The sequence below is a fragment of the Lytechinus variegatus genome, chromosome 18, assembly GCF_018143015.1.
Source record: "Lytechinus variegatus isolate NC3 chromosome 18, Lvar_3.0, whole genome shotgun sequence".
Taxonomy (NCBI): domain Eukaryota; kingdom Metazoa; phylum Echinodermata; class Echinoidea; order Temnopleuroida; family Toxopneustidae; genus Lytechinus; species Lytechinus variegatus.
Window position 1 is genome coordinate 14,084,099 of NC_054757.1, and position 20,421 is coordinate 14,104,519.

Below are 20,421 nucleotides of genomic sequence, written 5' to 3' on the forward strand. Positions count from 1 at the left end.
GACTAGCAGCCCTGATACCATCACTTCAAGTACTCAACTTCTCATATCTGACCAGGTTTCTACCTCATAATTAAATAATTTTAAATAAATACATGAATAAATAAATACATAAAATAAATAGATATCAAAGAAATAAATAAATGAATAAATGAATAAATTAAATAAATATAAAAAGAATTACCATTTAAATGAATTATTAATGCATAGTATGTTTTTAATGATTAATCATAAAGTTGAAATAAATGTAAGCCATATTGGCATTATGCTGGGTAATTCAAGTGTTTATTCCCCTTTCATAATCCCTTAAATTGTGATTACTGGGAATAATAATTCATACAAGTCAACAATAAAGGTTTAACAACAAAAACTAAATTCATAAATAATTTAGCTCATTTTTCTTGTTTCTGTGAAAAATGCCTTGATAGTGGGGGGAGATCTTTCCTTGTAACTGCTTCAGTAGATACTATTGGCTTATTATATACATGACATATTTGTAAAAATGAAAATTCGCCTGTTGTTCGAGTTTATTTTTATTTAGGCCTATTTATCAGATTTTCACATAAAAATACATTTATATACAAGATAAACTAAGATGAGTAGACCTACTTAAATGTTAACATACATGACTCCTCTTGTATACCCCCCCCCCCCAAAAAAAAAAAGATCCTAAAGTTACACAAACTACGGGGAGCACACCCTACAAGTAGGGACTAATAACAAACAGCTTTTGGGAATTACTCTTGGTCACATAATGTCACAAGTCAATCTGTGTTTTTAGATAACCTAGCAAGAGGAGAAAATATGAATTGTCAGAAAATACAATTTACAAGAAAGAACAAACCCATATCCTTGAGATGTACAAAAAGAAAGAAACAAAAAGTTGAAATGGCTTTTATTGTCCAAAGCTTCTTCATTCATTTTTTTTTCTGACCACACATGTTCCTGTTTACCTTGTAAATGTATCTTTCCTTGGAACAGACAACTGGAGGAGGCCCTAGTAACACACTACAGACATCTATCAGCTGACTGATTCACAATAACAAAAGAATGCTAAAAATGCCATAACCTTGTAAGAAATATACATGTCTGCAAGTCTTGTTGTCATTTATTGTCCTGAAAGGCAATGAAAATTTCGGTGCTACATGTACAATTTTGTATAAAAAGAGGCAGTCTTCATTAGGAAACGTTGTGCAGGCGAATGCTATTGGATATTATAGAAAATATACATGTACTTGTGTGTTTTTAGTTCTTGATTAAAATTCTATACCGAGAAGCGAGCATAACAATGAAAAGTTGAAAACATGAAGTCCTAGTGGAAGTTGCCTCAAGCTTTCCTCATTATTGCTCCATTTATATATTTTAAAATCATTGTAAAAGCACAGAAGTCAAAAGTTTCCAGAGATGATTTCAGAGTGGAATGAAAAAAGGGGCAAATAAATACAATAAATAAAAAGTGTGTTGTTTATCATGCTAGGCCATTCTAGAATTAATCCAATGATGCATTACCTTGCATTGCAAAAACCATAAATGTATTGGATTCACAGTAGGCCTATAGGCCTATTAAAAACATTTAACTTGAATCATTTAAAATTTGAATATCAAGATCCAATGGTTGAAAAATGAAGAACTGTTGACAGTCTGTATTCAAACTTAAGGCCACCGCACACCTTACGACTGTTCACGATCTGATTTTGGAACAAAACGCATTGTGCTCATTTTCTGAAAATGTGAACGGAACATATAATTTTATTTTAGATTAAAATCAATTGAAAGAATACTAATAAAACCATTTTGAAAGATTGCAAGCCTCTATTTTGGAGTAAAGGCCAAATTAGTTTCAAGTCGTAGCCAATTGTACGACTGCTATGACCTCATTACGACTTGATATAAAATTCGCTTTTATTCTAAGAAGGATGAGAGCATAGTCACAGATATGAACATAGGTATTTGTACGCTGATTTAGAACATTACACAGTAAGAAATTCAACGTATCAATATTAGCATCAAAATTCTGAAATCGGGTCGCAGACCAATCGTAAGGTGTGCGGTCGCCCTTAATAATTACTTATGATATGGTGCTTATACTTTGCAACCATCTGTAATGAATTCCAGTAATTTAACAATATTATAGATGTACACAAGCTTTGAAAATGCTAGTCAATTCTGTGGCAACTTCTGTCATGAAAACTCAAATACATGAAATTATATCAGCATGAACAAGTCACAAGATTATTCTAAAATCAAATCAGATTGGCAAACATATACGCATGTGAATCACAAAATTTACAATCAAAATCATCTTCTTTAATTCCAGCAAAAACTGGCAAATCAAGAGCACACATAGAAGTGGTCTGTCATCGAGTATATTGTAAAAGCCTAGCTCTGCAATTGCCATTACACTTTTCCTTCTAAGGCCGTGTTAATGCTTCCACTTTTCAGGCCAGAATCAGCATTTCCAAACGTGATTAGTCCAAAACATGGTTGCGTCCATGCTTATTTTCATTTCAACACTGTTTCAAAACGCTGATCGTATATTCACAAAAAAATGCGTTTGACCAGATTCAGGCTTTCTGGGAAGGTATAAACAGACCCACGATCGTAAATGTTTTTAAATGACGTCATTTGGTGCATGCTTCCGTTGAGATGAAAATCCGCGCGCAATTAGTCGAATTGCTCCATGTTATTTCCACGTAATAACAAGACTCAGAAAAAAAACTTTCGAAAAAAGGCGCGCCCAATTTGACCTCGCTTTCCTGCTCAATGGAAATTACGATGCGAAGCCAGCTGGAGATCGTGATTTCGCCTCTGAAAAGTTAGGCATAAACAACACTCCAAGAACCATGTTTACGATCGGCATTTTGAATCGACGTTTGAAAACGCTGATTCTGTCCTCGCAATGGAAGCATAAACACACCCTATTAAAACCTTGTCACATGAGGGAATGTTTTCTGTCAGACTTCAAGGGGGTGTAATTAGTTCTATCCCCTAGCCTTCCTGATTTCATTATCCTCCAATCATCAGCTGATTTTAATTCCCCTCACCAATATGTATATTGTTTGGGGCATGGTCTGTAAATGCTGGATGGAGGAAGGGACTACCCCCCCTCATCCATTTTAAGATTTTATTGTCACTATAATTATTGTTACCATCACAAGGGCATTTCATCAACATTGTTATCTGATATGAGATCTGACATATTTTGTTTGTTTTCACCAAGTGTCAGATTTATCCAAGAGTGCCAATCTAATGGTGATTTTTCACACACATGGCAATCCCTTTACATGGTGAATAATTTTTTCTGGGGGGATCCCCCAAGACCAGATATTTTCACCTATTTCCTTATAAAAAGCAGGCATAAAATATTAACTGTATAAAGTAACTTCCTGATCTTGTACAGGTCCCTGTTTCCATAAAAACAACCCTTAAAAGGGTCAGGTTTAGTAGCATCAACTCAAATGCCCCCCCCCCCCCCCCCCCCCGTATAACACACACTCATACATGTACCAAGGAGATACCACCTTGGTCATACAGAGCCAGAGGACAGTATCACAGCTACATGTATAACTTCCAATCCCTTATTCTGATTTTATCGATTACCTTTCTCATAATTAATGAATTAATTACAGACCTCAGCATGGATGTGACAGGAGGGGGGTCATAACCCCTGCCTTTTCCCAATTATATTTCACACTATACTTCGAGATCACAATTCAAAATGTCAAGTTAAACGTGGAAAAGGTTAGTGTCACTGTGGAAGGGGGTAATAATTAGTTCTAACCCCTTGAATTTCCTGATTACATTATACTCCCCATTTATCGGCTGATTCTAATTCCCTTGATATATATCTGCAGACCAGGAAAGACCCCATCCCAACACCCCCTAAGACATTCATTTCATTGGCTGCGCTGCATATTTGACAGAGTTGAAAACAATAAATGTACATGTACATGTAGGCTATATATGTGCCTTGTTAGGGTGTTATCAGACCCCAAAAAACTCATTAAGTGGTATGGTAATAGAGTTGTTTTCTTTTTTGCCAACAAAGAGATGAACCCAATTTCTGTCTGCCTATACTTTCTGGATTGCACTATACACTATAAAACAGGTGATTATCTCAGGAGCACATGGGGAATATGCACACCAATATATACCCCGAACTGTGCATTGTGCATTCCCTTTGAACACAGCCCCCCCCCCCCTCCCCCCATATTTTGCCCTTTTCCCTGGATTTTTATTCAAAGCATGTGGTTGGGTCCATGTTAATAACAAGCATCCTTACTACTACTAATGTTCCTACTTTTTTTATAGGGAATGATTAACCCAAATTGTAAGCTTGTCAGAAATACTATTTACATGTAGCCCTGTTTTGGTGCTCTCTCTTTTTATGAAATAATGGATCTGCCTGTTACCGAAGGTCCTCTTAAAATTGTCATTGCAAACGGGTCATTGTTAAAGGTTTCTTGATGTCCTAATAGTGCAATGTCAGACCACCATTTATTCTTAACAATTTAAATGACATCCAATCTGTGTTTATTCTATCATGAATCATGCCTTAACAAAAAACATTTTAACAGTCACCAAACTCTATAAGTAAGAAACCCACAGAGCATCTATTCATAAAACTGGTTGCCCCACAGGCAATGCTATTACAATTTACAGTTTATAATGCATGATACACCTACAAGCACAAAAGGGGCTTTATGCTTTGTCCATGACTATTAGATATTACTTTTGAATTTATTTTTTTTATCTGAAAACTTGCCCTGAAGCAAACTCTGTGATAACACTAGTATATTTCAAACTTACAATTTATGATTTCTATAGGAAAATGTATTAATAAGTACATCTATCTACAAGTATGCCTTAATTTATTATGAAATAACAGTGTGTAAAAAGTTCCACACATACAATGACACAAACAGTACGTTTATCTTCATCACCTTGAAGAAGAAGAAGCTCTACATAGGCCTTATACCAGTACACTCAGGTCTAAAATTGATGCTATACAGACATCAATGATTTATGAGGCATTTATTGGTCTGTGAGATGGTAATGAGTGTTTATACTGTGTCTGGTATTATTGACAGACTTGACCACATAACATAACACACAAAAGACAGCCCTGTCACACACACTGTTGCTCAATAGCGATATCATATTTTCAGAAATACTATTGTCTAAAGGCGGTGCTGCACCATCCCGAGTTTGCTCAATCTCGAGATTTATGCCCGAACAACCCTCTTCGTGATTAATCTCGAGATTCAAGAAACCGTATCTCCACCATCGCAAGAAGAGCAATTCCTGCTTGAGCTAGGTATCGATGCATTATGGTCTGACGCCGTGAATGAATAATCCAGAGTGCGTCTGCACCTGCGCATTAGCGCAATAATTCGTAAAATAGCGCGCTATTTTGCAAATAATCCCAAGTTGACTTGGGGTTGCAATCTCGAGATAAATCCTACGAACTAGCGCGATAATTGCATCTCCATTACAAATAATCTCAAGGTTGTTCAGATCAGGATCATTTGCCGGATCGGAAATAGCGCGCTAATTTGAAAACTTGGGATGGTGCAGACAGCCCTTTAATTCAATTTTTTGCTGGCCTACATCTGGACAGGGGTTGTAAAATGGGTTTAAAAATGGGGGGAGGGGAATTGAGCCAAAAGTGGGGGCCCACTACAGTGTAAAAATCTAATAGACTGAGCCAGACATTTTTACATACTGCATTAAAGATGGCAAAATGTGACAGGGCCCTATAAATGGTCAGTATCCAAAGAATGTCAACACTTGAGAAAAATCAATATTTGATTTAATTTGCGGTGTAATTATTAATAGATAATGTGAATTTCAAGTGTTTGCAGTTCAAGAAGTCAATAAGCCATCACAATTTCTGTCAATGCATTGCCACTTGGCTTAAACCTGTTTTGTTTTCTTTTTGTTTAGTTTCATCCGACATTGGATCAGTTGGTAGAGCGTCTGCCTCACAACCAGAAGGTCAGGAGTTCAAGTCCCGGCCAAGTCAGCCCAACAGGCATTAAAGAGGGAGTTGCTGGTACCCTGTTTGGCATTCAACCATTTAAGGGATGGAGCTACATGTACATGTACGTTAATCTGGCGCTGGACAGTGGCTGCCAGGCCCACAATCAATTGGGCAAAATTAATTTTTGGAGGATTTCTGTTTCCGATTTCTATTTCGAATATTAGAATGTGCTGATTTCTTTTCATACGTTCTAATCCTGGTTTAGTTTTATCCAACATAGTGTCATCCTAGTGCATCATAACTTAACATTTGAACTAACTACCATTTCGCTTGGCTTTTTTTCTTTTTCAGTGTAGGCCCTAACAGTAACTGGCAAGATACAATTCAACCTAGATATAACGGGAGTTCATCACCCAGCAGACATTAAGTATAAAATTCTTCACTCAGTGTGTCACAAGTTGAACCTTTTCACACTTCACTTTATAACAAGAATTATTAAAAGACCCATTCAGACATGAAAATTATTAATTGCAGGTTCGAAAAGTGATCTGACCTGGCTGTTAAAATGAAAACAAATGGCCCTGATAAAAATACAAGACAACCCTCATTCTTTATACTTTATTCAATTCAAAATATTATTGGACATGGGCATATGTATGAAATTGAAAATATTCACTCCCCTCTCCCTCCCCCATTTTCAGATATTATCTGTATAATTGTTTGTATTTCTTTTTGCAACTGCATGGGACCAAACAAATATAAATGATAATTTGCAAAGTTAGTTCAATCAAATAATACACATGAGATAGAATTTTACACTTGACAAAAATTTCATGGCTGTGAAAAGCACATGTTCATAACTTGTCAGCTCGATGAGAAAGGATGAGAAAGGGGTAGTCCTACATGTACATGTATGATTCTTTGCCATTGACTTGCATCCTAAAGTGGGTTTTGGTCTTTGGCGGGGGCGGGCACAAATTTTCAGCTAGATGTGAAAGGAATAGGCCTAAAATTCTTTGCCATCTATGTTTGCATCAGATGGACTGTGGTCTTTGGCAGGCCCAACTTTTCTATTAGATGTGAAAGGGGTATAAAAAATTCTTACATGAGCTGTCTATGTACAGAGACCAGGTAAACAGCTTTCACTGACATTCACCATGCTGTCACATTCAATGAACAAACTATGTCAGATTGAAAAAAGAAAACTGTAAACTTGATTCATACTACTGAGGCCCTAAGATATGGGGAAGGCATGTTTGCAAACATTGAACATTCTAGATGGCTCATGCAAAGGTCTTTCAATAGCACGTCTGAGTTTTCTCTTGAAGTTATTGATAGTTATACAGCTGTATCTAGTATGGTTAAAAGAAATAGACTGAAAAGTCTGTGAATAAAATGTTGCCCGGGGCGGGTAGGGGGCTCAACTAGATCTTTTTAATCGCAATGTATATTTTTTTCATTTGTAAAAATAGTACCCACAAACAGTTTCTTGCATGTACATTATACTTCTTCTGTGTAAGCCCATAAAAACATGCCCAAAATCAATAAGTTTAGATAACGCAAAAATCCAGACTGAAATGGAGGAAATACTATTAATTTTAAATTAATCAACTCCCCAAAATGCTCCTTTTCCATTGGTGTTTGTCTCTTTTCTTTGAAAGCATATCATTTATTTCCCTCTGAGAAATGTGTCATAAAAACTTTTGGCTCTCAATGCAGCCCCTGAGCTTTGGGGAGCATTTCATGAAGTGAACTGTCATTGAAAAATCACTATCAAATTTACTATCAACCAACCAAATACAAGGATTTCAGTAGCTTATCACAATAGTCAGTGACAAATCACCGATATTCAGTTCATGAAAAGTTGCCCCTCGATCCCAATTCCTGCTGTGCAATGGTACCCATTATCCACTGATCACTCGGTGACCTTGAATGACCTGTACATCATCATGAACTATCATCCCCTTGTCTGAAGATGCATGGAGTCTAGATTAATGGACTCTGAGATGGTGAATATGAAAACATCTTGAAATCTTTACTGTCAAATCCCTGCAGTGTGATAAGCTTTGTCATAAAAAAAGGTCTGCCTCTTATATTTAAAGGTAAAATCCTATTCTGGAAAAGCAGAGATGCCAAGTTCAAAGACCAACATGTATGCGTGAGATTTTCCCTGACTCTTTGTAAGATCACAGGCATCGTGTTTAATGTACAGTATACCTGTATAAAAGAGCCGTGGTTTAGTGGTTCTGACTCTAGCCTTGTAAGCAGAGGGTCGTGTGTTCGAATCCAACTGCGGTCTAGCGTCCCTTGGCAAGGCGTTGATCCACACATTGCTACTCTCAACCCAGGTGCTAAATGGGTACCCGCTAGGTTGCCAGCGCCATAATGAGGCTGCGATGAAGCAAGGAATGCTCCACAGGGAGTGGAAAAAGTGCACTTTTCGTGCGGGATTGAATTGAATCCAATGACTGGGGTAATAATATGCTGTAACACGCTTTGAGCCATTCTGGAAAAAGCACTTTATGAAAAATTTGCTATTATTATGGTGTTAGGCCATGATACAGGCTTGAGAAGGAGATTGGGTGGGGATGAGCAAGAGTCTTAATTGAGGGAGTCTCATGCCTTACGCACGAGACTTGGTACAGGTATGTCTGGGAAAGGTTACAAAAAACTCATAGTGAAATTTGTGCGGTTTTTTCAAGTTAAGACTCATTATTACAGAAAAAAGTACACTGCAAATGATTGCTATTCACAAGCGATCAAGAAGATGACACAACAAAATAAGTTGAAACCTTCCGACCATTTGCATTTTCCTTCGTCAAAATGATTAAATCTAAAATTCTATCAGAGGGGGGGGCACTCTACTTCCTCTCCTCTTGGGTATGCTAGCAACTCCCCCCCCCACCCCCATTTATCTATTCCTGCTGTACATAAAATAAAAATACACACCTTCACTTTAAAAGGGTCATCTAAATTTTCGGGGGGGGGCACTCTACTCCCCCTCTCCCCCTTAACCTCGGGTGCACTAGTGTCCACCCCCCCCCCAACTTATCTCTTCCTGCTGCTCATAAAAACCAATGCACCTCTTCTTCGCTTTATAATTATATTCTCTTTACAGTATCTTCGTGCATGATGGTGCATGAAATAACAAAGGATCTGATCTTGTAGATTGCTCAGTCAAATGCAATACCGGAGGATGCATGACATAACATCCACCCAGGAAGCTATTTTTAATTTATTCAAGAGAGAGGAAACTCTTAAAGCCTGCATTAAAGCTTTGGCGAAAGATCGATAAATTGTATTCAATAATCATCTACAATTCCAATCTTACAACGATTACATGTATATATTTTTTGTGAAAATTAAATTTTTCATTGATTACCATAGGTAAAAAAAAGAAGAAAAAAAGAGATACAATACCTTTTTTCTATAAAAAGTGCCCTTTTAGTCTTATCTTACAAATTTACAGAAATTATTTGGTGGATCCTGCAGGGAAAAAAGTGTCACCAGTGTGATCACAGTGTGTTCACATAGTGGACTATGTACAAATATCCACACTGCTGACATGCTCAATTTCAACAGTGTGAAGATATTTTCACACTGCATACACCTCGACAGTATAACTGTTCACAGCGTGTTCATATGGTCGACAAAGTTGAAATGCTCAAATTTAACAGTGTGAAGGTAATTTCACATTGTGTCCCATACTGTGAACACACAGTGGCACACACTGTGAACACACTGTGGCACACACAGTGGCAACACTGTGAACACACTGTGGCACACACAGTGGCACAAACTGTGAACACACTGTGGCACACACAGTGGCACAAACTGTGAACACACTGTGGTGTTCTTTCTAGTACCTCAGAATATCAGAAAGCTTGTAGGAATAAAGATTAAATCCTGCTTTTTACAGCCCATTCTACTTCCACATAACTCGTGAAGAGCTATTTGTCCAAAAGAAAAAATTTGTCCAAAAGCACAAATATTTGTCAGGAAAGTAAAAAAATAAACCTCAAAATCACTTTAATTTATTAAAGGCATATCGATATCGATATACATTTATCATTGATTGTCACTGTTACTTATGTCAGTGTAACTACGAAACTTATTATATCTTTTGCATTATTTGCAGCGGCCAAAAAAATTAATAATTCATGGGGGGGGCTTTGTTTCTCAACCTACTGTGCAAATCTGGAATATGGGGTAAGCTGGAACATTGCAATGAATGGTGATCTGGGCTCCGTAACACAAAGATTAGCATTCAATCGCTAAATGAACTGACCAATCAATATCAATGTTACACGCGCATCAAGTTTATAATACTGACCAGGGACCAATCAGAAGTGTTCTTTCATATTTGCAATTCATCGCTAAGCTTTGTGTTCAATTCAATTCAATTCAATTCTTTTTTATTTCATTTCCATTCAAAACATAATACAAAGTAATTATAAAACAATACAAATCAAATACAATTTTACAGAAGGGCATTCTTACTTCGTAAAAAAAACAATATAATATAGAGAATAAATGGATATGGAAATGAGGGGGATCCACTTAAAAGTGTTACGGGGCCCTGGTGCTCTTTTCAACATTCCATGGGGAAATTGCTCTGAGGCAGTGAGCCCCCATGCATTTCCGTCCCTAATTTGTAAAATTGGTACCATAAAACATAATGTTTGGCCTTTAATATTGATTATGCCTTTAACCGGGGGGGGGGGGGGGGGGGGGGGTGGGGCACTTCCATTGATGAGTGGATACCATGCATGACCCCAAAACACATAACAGGGTCTCTTCTTCAAGATAGGTGTAAAAAGGGTGTCAAAAAATAAAAAAATTAAAAAGGGTATATATTTCGCTCGGAAAACTACATGTTTACAGTCCAATTTGCGAGGGTATCAAAAGACTATTACACTTTATAAAGGATGTACTTTTTACGTACAGATTCGAATATGAGCGAGGTGTGTGGGGTGGTACTAAAGCCAATGAAAGTAATGGTAAAGCCGACATCTGTGATCACATCCGTGACATCGGTGTACTTGTTTAGGGGGTCAATTCAGGAAATACTTGTCAAGGGTACCGTTGTTTCGAATACTTGGTAATGGTAGGGTTTCACACGCTGAATACTTGTTAAGGGATGCATTTTCAGAACATGGAAAATTCTTGTTTAGGGTGCTTTTTGGAACCCCATGGTCACGCATGGTATCAACTCATCAATGGAAGTGCCCCGCCCACTTCTACTCTGCATTTTCTACATACATGTAACTGTACAATCTAACTGTAAAAAGGAAGGAAGTTCAAAGGGATTTGGGCCTTCTAAATGTATACCAAAATAACAACAAGATTATCTACTCTACACCCACAAAGAGGATTATAAGCTTATTCAGCCAACAAGTCAACCTCTACACTGGGACTACAATAAAATGCAAGTATTACATTGTGTCTAAAAGTGGCAGGCTATTGCATGGTTTTGTCATAATAACATACCAGAGTCCTTTTGAGAAGAACAGGACCCCGTTCTCATACACTTTCTAAAACTAGTTTACTGGAAACCAGTTTGGAAGATTGCTTTGCTAGTGTAACACTATAATGTTTTAATGATGGTTGATATATATTCGTAGTTATGGTAGCGTTCGATGGCGTATATATATTGTGTTACAGTCGAATAAAGATGAGAAGACGATGATTATGCAGTTCCAATATAATATATTTATTCACCCTTCCTTGAAGGTAGAAAGGATGTAATATTGATGAGAAGTATACAATGAAGAAATATAAATAACAGGATATGTGAAAGCTATAGGACTCCTTTGTTTACGGCCATGGGATGGGCCAGGAGAACAAACTGTATGATTTTATGCGGGGTGGAGCAGTAGCTCAATAACCCCAAAATCTATCTCAAATATCTATTTTGTACAACTGTATTTATACCCTGGACTTGATATCACAATCACAATGTTTCTATATTCTTGGACCAGTTGACTCATACTATTTCTGGGTAAGGAGGAAATGGGTGTGATAAGAAAGACCACAGTGAGTGAGAGTGGGAGAGAGAGACTGGGAGAGAGAAAGAGAGAACCAAGTATGAAGGAGAAACCTTGAGTCCGTAATGGTCATTTTCATGGAAGAAACCTTGTGAGTGTGACGTAGTGATGAAGTAGATATAAACAAAGTAGTATTGGGTTAGTGAACCCTTTTGATTTTACAGTTCAACTAATATCTCTTATTTTAAAACATATATTGATTATTTCTACTCTTACATTCGTCCCATTGTTTGAAAAGAAACGTCCTCGTTTCTAAATTATAAATGAATTCTGTTAACATTAGAAAATGCAGTACATGAAACAACAAAGGACAGTGTCATAAAGTAAAATTCAGCCAGTTGAGATGAACGTATGTTATAATAATAAATGGAACTAAATTTATAGTAGAAAGTAAATGCGAGTAAATAGAACAAAATACACGAATCACTAAAGGCTACAACTAAACGACACCAAAAAAATAAGAGCAAAGCTATCATGACAGCATAACAGAAATTATCAAACAACAAATCATGAACATGAAATTTGTATCAATAGACAGTAACAAAATACCTGTGAAATATCGAGATTGAGTAATATATAGAAAATAAATACTCGTCAAATGTGTATATTATGTCAGGGAGTACTTACTCCAATATATAAAAAAACATGAAAAAATAAATCTTGAAATTGTATGTTCTGGACAAGAAACATCACTCAATACCTGACCAGGTTTAGGTCATAACCTGAACAACAGCTGGGAGTTAAAATCTTAGAGAATACATTTTGGTGGAATTATCAAATGTATGTACAAGTGTCTTGCACTTGTGAGTAAACTTATCTCTTGTAAGGAAATTGAGATAGCAATAGAAAAATAGTAGCAACCATTAAGATATCAATTTCTATACCAGAACCATAGCTCCGTACAAACAACCAGTAGGCCTATTACTTAACATAATAAGATATAACATGGAAACATAAAAACAAAATTGTACATGAAAAAAAATTTTAATACAGCAGTAATGATATCTAATCAACAAAATTAATTACCATTTATCTACATGAAACACATATAATTAATTCTGGATATAAACAATAGAACAGATTTTCAAAAGGCATATTTTCATCGGAAATATGGAACTTAAAGTTAGAGAATTGATTATTTTACAATGGTTGAACAATAGAATTGCATCATTAAATTGAAAATTTGAAACAATTTGAAAGATAATGAAGAAAAGAGAATCTATCTGACAACTATTCTGAAAACGTAAAACAATCTAAGGGAAGTTAAAATAGATGTACATGTAGAGAGTAAAGGCATTAGATGGTGGCCAATCATCCGAATTTCCTTCCTTAACCATTACTGCTGCTATCAATCATTTACATACACATCAAAATTGCATAGATTTATTAAAAAGGGAATAAACTGTCAAATAAAATAAGTTCCTGAACAGAAGTAAATGTCTACACTTCCAACAAACTAAACTAACGAAAACAAGCGCTACGGTACATGCGGAATGAATCATGGTCAAAGTCAATCCAGTTCTGTTATCCAGATACATCTATCAATTTGTTATCAATAACATGTAATAAGAGGAGGACCAGGACCATGAGGGAGTATGAGGGAAGTGAATCCATGGTGTAGACCATAGGATGTGAGTGGGTCAGGCAAATTGAAGGGGGAGAGATGACAGGTGTGAATATCACTTGCTTGTGACAAGTAGTTAAGATCGTCTAGGGCAACATCGTCCCGAGAAGATACTGACTTAATGTGAGCGGGGATGACCATAGTGTTCAATGATACCAGGGGCAGTTTGGAATTACCAGTGCTTACATGAGATCGGGATTCAAGATCATTACCATGATCAACAGGATCGGTATCCAAGGCTGGAGCTTTGTCAATTACAGTCTCTAATTGCGTTACCGTGGCAATGTTGGGGGAAGGTGGTACAGGAGGAGGAGGTGTAGAATGAGGAGGAGGAGGTGTAGAATGAGGAGGAGGGGGAGGAGAAGGTGGAGGAGGAGTTGTCATACAAGGAGCAGAACATGCATCAAAATCATGACTATCTTCCTCGAAGTCAATCGTAATCATGTTAGGTGTTGAAATGGCTGAGGAAGGAACAGGAGAAAGAGGAGATGAGATGGGTACATCTACATGCTGAGGGACCTGGGGAATGTTAATGTCAGGAGGGATCTCAGAGACAGGAAGAAATTCATCACTATGACATGGACTAGGACTAGGAGGTTGAGAAATAGGGGATGTCAGAGAGGAGTCGGGATCTGATAGGCACAGGGATGAAGAGTCGTCAGGAGATGATGAGGGATCAGGAAGATGTGGTGGAGGGGAATTGGTGGCTATTGGTTTCAAAGTGTTAGATGGTATATGGTAAGGATCCTGGAGGTCAGCATTTTCATACTGATCAAAGCATTTGGTGCCGGGGTCAGTTTCACTAACACTGGTTTCATGATCAGTAGCAGGAGTAACTGGGGCAGATGAAAGGGGCCTCTCACAGGGGTCAGTGTCAGAATGGGACTGGGATGAGGTGGAAGCGTTGTCTAAATCAGAGGGCCTTTTTAGAGGGTTGGACCCGTTGACAGGATCTATTTCCTTGATCAGCTCACAAAATAAATATGGAATGCTAGGACTGAAATCAGGATTGTTAGCTGGTGTGTAAGTCAGAGAGAAGGACTCGCGGTATTTAAGTCTGTCGAGAAAATCAGTCCCTAGAATTACATGGAAATCGAGCGTATCAACTACAATAAAGAAACATGGTGTTGACCATGAAATGCTTGCAGAATGGATTCTGGTAGCTATTGCCCCACAAATTCTAGGATCATCAATTCTAGCTTCTTGCAAATTAAGATAAGCTGATGCGTCTAAACCTTGAAGGCAGGGTAGGTTATCAGCAACGTATTTGCTAATGTAAGAATAGCGTGAGGTTGCATGAATTTGTGCGGGAAGAAATGTAAGTGAATTCTCAAACGTTACTACAATATGGGGTGTTTCAGGGTATTGCAATGAACCTCGTCTTAATGGGTTCATTTTTATCTTGGAAACTGCAAAGGAAATTAATGAAAAATTGAAAATTCATAATTGGAACTACATATGTATATAATGGAAAGGACTTACGCAGACCATGAAATCCAATATCACATAAAACACATTAGAGAACATAAATATGTCCAAATCAAAAGTCTGCAGCAATCAAAAGTTATGCAATCTAGAATGATGACCCTCTCTCACCAGCACAAAGTCAAGGAGCAATGAAAAAGAGAAGATGAAGAGTCTGGAGTATTGAGATGTCGAATATTGGTGAAAGAAATGTCCGAATCATTGAAGAACCATGATCACAACTTCCTGGATGAAGCTTGGAGAAGTAGACTTGATGCGCAGGAGATTCTTCCACAGGAACCAGACTGGCGATGGGAGCATATAGGGCATCAGAATAAAAGAGAAGTGAATGAAGCTCCAAACGAAGAAATAAACAAGTTTTGGCACTTCCAGTTATATACAATGTGTGAATTTGTTCAGGAAAGCGTCCAAACAAGTAGAATTATATAAGCAATCAAAATGCGAAGAAAATATAAAATACAGATGAAAATAGTTCATGTGAACTCCTGTTCACATATAAACGATGATCAGTTCAAAAGTATGTAAATACAAAATGGCATTTCTCCAGTTGAAGTACATTCAGCTAAACAATAAAGAAATAAACTCAGCAAAGCGTCCAAGTTAAATAAGCATATCGAAATCATCGATATGAGGTTGTATGTTGTTATTCGCACAGGAACAGTTTGAAGACAAAAATCCGAGCATAAGGTGCAAACCGTTTGCCGCTGCCACCAAATGTAACACTATAATGTTTTAATGATGGTTGATATATATTCGTAGTTATGGTAGCGTTCGATGGCGTATATATATGTTGTGTTACAGTCGAATAAAGATGAGAAGACGATGATTATGCAGTTCCAATATAATATATTTATTCACCCTTCCTTGAAGGTAGAAAGGATGTAATATTGATGAGAAGTATACAATGAAGAAATATAAATAACAGGATATGTGAAAGCTATAGGACTCCTTTGTTTACGGCCATGGGATGGGCCAGGAGAACAAACTGTATGATTTTATGCGGGGTGGAGCAGTAGCTCAATAACCCCAAAATCTATCTCAAATATCTATTTTGTACAACTGTATTTATACCCTGGACTTGATATCACAATCACAATGTTTCTATATTCTTGGACCAGTTGACTCATACTATTTCTGGGTAAGGAGGAAATGGGTGTGATAAGAAAGACCACAGTGAGTGAGAGTGGGAGAGAGAGACTGGGAGAGAGAAAGAGAGAACCAAGTATGAAGGAGAAACCTTGAGTCCGTAATGGTCATTTTCATGGAAGAAACCTTGTGAGTGTGACGTAGTGATGAAGTAGATATAAACAAAGTAGTATTGGGTTAGTGAACCCTTTTGATTTTACAGTTCAACTAATATCTCTTATTTTAAAACATATATTGATTATTTCTACTCTTACACTAGCATTTCAATTTGATCACCTGAAAGTGGTTTTCAAAATCAGTTCACCCAAAGCGATCTAATTGCTATGGGAACGCTCGCAGTGGGTTGACACGTTTCGCACGAAATTAGAAACCACAGCATAGTAATACTACACACAGTGTGTAGAATAGCGAGCTCACAATGTGCGAAGATTGCTTCCCGAAAAACGGTTGTGTCCTCACTCACACTAAAACCACTTTAGCAAGGCAAACAATTTAAAAAACTAAATCGTGAGGTGGTTTTATGAACCGGTTTGGAAGATTGCTTCCACGATCGCTTTGACCATTCTCATTACAGGTTACCGGTACGTGTAAACTAGTTTCCACGAAACTAATTTCCAGTATTCTAGTTTTAGGACAATAGTGAGAACGGTGTCCAAGCCAACCTATAGGCCTAATAAATAGCCTACATGTAGATCCTTACCTGTACATAAGATTAACTTTTAAAGGATTGTGCATCTAAATGACGCAAATCCAGTGTATAATGAAAAGACAATGTACGTCTTGCAAATTATGTAAAAAATTAATGCTACCTTTCCAAGGGCCCCTTCTACTTTATAGACCAATGTGAGTGTCCAATGGTATGTCTGCCTTCTTTACTTTTAATAAAAGTGCCTGGCAGGGATTTGACAAGTGTTTGACGCCAACGCTGACCACACCATTTTAAAGCGACAGGAAACAATCAAATTATCACCTGCCTTCTTAGCTAAACATCAAAAGGCCTATGTTAGGAAATAGATGTCAATACAATCTACACAGGCCTAGTATCATAAAAAGCTGTAACAAATGTGCCAAGCTCACTCTAGAAAAAAATGTAGCTATTCTTGTTCTTCATATTTGCTCATGCACCACTATAATGAACTTTTTACTTTTATCATTTCATCAATGAATTTTACTTCTATGCATAATGAATTTAGTAGGCCTTACATAAAATATGTGTCAATGTATACATGTACATGTACGTGTACACTGGCGAGACGGTAATAAAAAAGACCAGTTTAAAAAGGAGTCAAATAAAGGACAAAAATTACTGGTATAAAAAGGACAGAAATATTTGTATTTCAATCTACACTATTTCTAGCTCACTACCTTCTCAAAAACAGTTTTACAGCCAATATTTCCACAAAAGCTTTAAATCAGAACAATCTGTTTCACAAACATGCATTCATCATGTCTGGGGAATGTGACCATCGTTGCTATGAGCAACAACTTAATAATCAGGAAAATACCTGTAATTTGAATGTTTCATATGAAACCACAGCCACATAATACCCAATCCGACCTTTGCGTCAAGGGTGGATTTCAAGAAAGCCTGACAGAGAATGCATGGAATGTTCACACAATGACCATGTTTGGAAAACAAACAACCAGGGAATAAGAAACTTGTTGATGTTCTTCAGACCAGTACAAGGAATTAAACTCAAGGGGAAAAAGAATATAGAAAGACAGCAACTTCTTTCTCAATTTTTAGTCTTTGACATAAATACATGTTGGCCTATATTATATACTGTACAAGTATATACAAACCTCCTTGTTTTATGATGAAGCTCCACTTTATATTTAAAGATGTCCCAAAAAACTACATTCATCCTCCATTCATTTGTTTCATTCATTTTTCAATCATTCTATCATTCACTCATTCAATCAATCATTAATTCCCTCATTTATTCATTCATCTACCAGCATTCTACCCATCCATCAATTCAAAGCTTTAAAGAATTTGTTTAGTTATAAAAAAAATTATGTGAAATATGTATGCAGCCATAGAGAGGATCAGTAGGAAATCATTTATTTTGGGGGTCATTAATGTATTCACTCATTCATTCATCCATTCATTCATTCACTCATCTATCTTTTCATTTCATTCATTCAATCACCCACCCATCCATTCATTATTTCTTTCATGCATTCATTTACCCATCCATCCATTCATTAATACAGCATTCATCCACCCATCATCAGCAACTACATGTACCTACTTATCTGAATGTAAAGTACCTGAAATATACATTAAATTATGCAGGAATGCAATCCAAATGTACACAGACTTGCCTCACCTTTAAGTCCCAGCTACAGTATAACCCCTAGTAAGAAAACATGTACACAAACATTGTTTACCTAACGGTTAACAGTTACCTATTGTCCCACTTCTATTATGGGCAGATAATCTGTTACCATAACTTGGAATTTGTTGAGTTGTTTATCAAAGAAATGATAAGGGATGGGGACAGTAATTACATGCACATGTATGTATCTAACTACTAAGACTTTGAACATTTACTGTATGTATCAGGAAAACATAATTGTGCAGGAATAAGTGATCTGTTCTAGGGAATCAGTGTACAATACATGTAAATGAAAGTGGAAGTACTGTAGTTGTGGTAGAGTTCTGAACTTCTGACACTTGTCTTCTTCTGATAATCAGAGTGTCGTGTGATCAATCCCACCACAGCCATCGTCCTTTGGCAAGGCACAATCAACACTCTGCCATTCTCCACCAAGCCATTAAACAGGTACCACATAGGAAGTGAAAGCCTACGTAGTATGCCCAGTAACCGAGTCATGGAACTCTTGTTGAAATGCTCCCTAAGGAGTGGAGAATGTGCATACATTGTGTGCGAGCATGCCAGGATACGATGTGTAAAGTACTAACTTTCATAGCAAACACAAACTATTAAGCGCTAAAGTGTAACTTATTGTTATTTTTTTTTATCTTTGCAGTTTTTATTCGTCATAAAAAATAATCAAAATATACAAAACATATCGTTGCACTTCAATAAAAAAAGAACATTGTATAAGTACATACAACATAATCTTAATTTACAAGAAAATTGTACCCCAGCGCTGCCGACAGGACGATCCATTAACCGAAAAAAGGAGGGTACGGCCATACCTAACGGTCCAGAGTCGACCTGGCGGCATCGCCGGGGTATAGCGCAACCAAAAAAAAAATTATGACATTTTCATGTATTAACATGACCGGAAGCACCACTACAACTAGACCAAAAGCTTCAGTCTCTGTATTTTGGTTGTTCCGCTGAACTGTGTTGGCTCCACTCACCATAAATAGACTGAAAAGCTGCGGGGTCCGTGACTACAGACAACGTATAGTGAACTAGCGTTTTATAGATCGCGATTTAAAACTGTTTTTTGAGTGAAAATTATGACATACATTATCAGGGAAATACAAACAATTTAAGTAATTGCATACCTTGGACCGGAGATATAAAAAAAATCCACTGGATGATTGAGAAATCTGTCATCTAAGCCATTTTCTCCTGACCTGACGGTTTATCTTACAAGTTGCCATCTTGAATGACGTCATTATCGCTAATGTCTCGATATATCGCGATTATAACTATTATCGTTTGTCTTCGTGAGTGTATCTTATCGTATTATTGCCTTGCTGGTGGAATGCAATATCGATATCACATTCGTACATTGTTGACGCCCTCTCCGTTCGTTTGTAAATATTTCATAGTTTGGCTGCCATTTCGACCTGTTTTCCTGGGTCGTACTCAACTAAACATCGGTAAAGTATCATTTTCATGCATTTTCATCTATATCGTTTAAATAATCTGAAAATAGAAGAATCAAATATTTTCCATATTTAGTTTTCACATCCTTAGATTGTAACTTCGATGTGAAATATTACACCAAAGTTTGGACTCTGGTCGGACAAAGGTGCTGGTGTTATAACGAATGGGAGCCCACACGGACACTTTACCGTCGGTAAATGGGGATTACAGTAAAATGTCAGAAATTGTTGAATAAATCCCCAGAAACGACGGTTATTCCTGTCTACACTACAACATGAACAGAAGATAAAACAAAGTCACAAAAAAGGATAACACAAAATATGA

General features: G+C 37.0%; 2 protein-coding genes across 6 annotated transcripts in view; both read right to left on the bottom strand.

Annotated features, from left to right (window-relative positions):
• LOC121431963 (PDZ and LIM domain protein 5-like) overlaps positions 1-20,421 on the bottom strand; it is a 104,088-nt gene that overhangs the window by 82,442 nt on the left and 1,225 nt on the right. The window lies entirely within an intron of this gene.
• Positions 13,521-16,534, bottom strand: LOC121431964 (vegetative cell wall protein gp1-like). The gene is made up of 2 exons (XM_041629763.1): positions 14,023-16,534; positions 13,521-13,974 (listed from the first exon to the last, which is right to left on the bottom strand). Exons 1-2 carry the CDS (start codon positions 15,044-15,046, stop codon positions 13,580-13,582), a joined length of 1,419 nt encoding a protein of 472 aa, XP_041485697.1. The 5' UTR covers positions 15,047-16,534; the 3' UTR covers positions 13,521-13,579.

What these genes read in the sequence shown, in the direction of transcription:
- LOC121431964 (XM_041629763.1), bottom strand. Translation starts at nt 15,046, where the DNA reads ATGAACCCATTAAGACGAGGTTCATTGCAATACCCTGAAACACCCCAT. An exon ending in TCCTTGTATGACAACTCCTC is followed by an intron (nt 13,975 to 14,022) that starts CTCCACCTTCTC and finishes CTCCTCCTCCTC; the next exon opens with ATTCTACACCTCCTCCTCCT.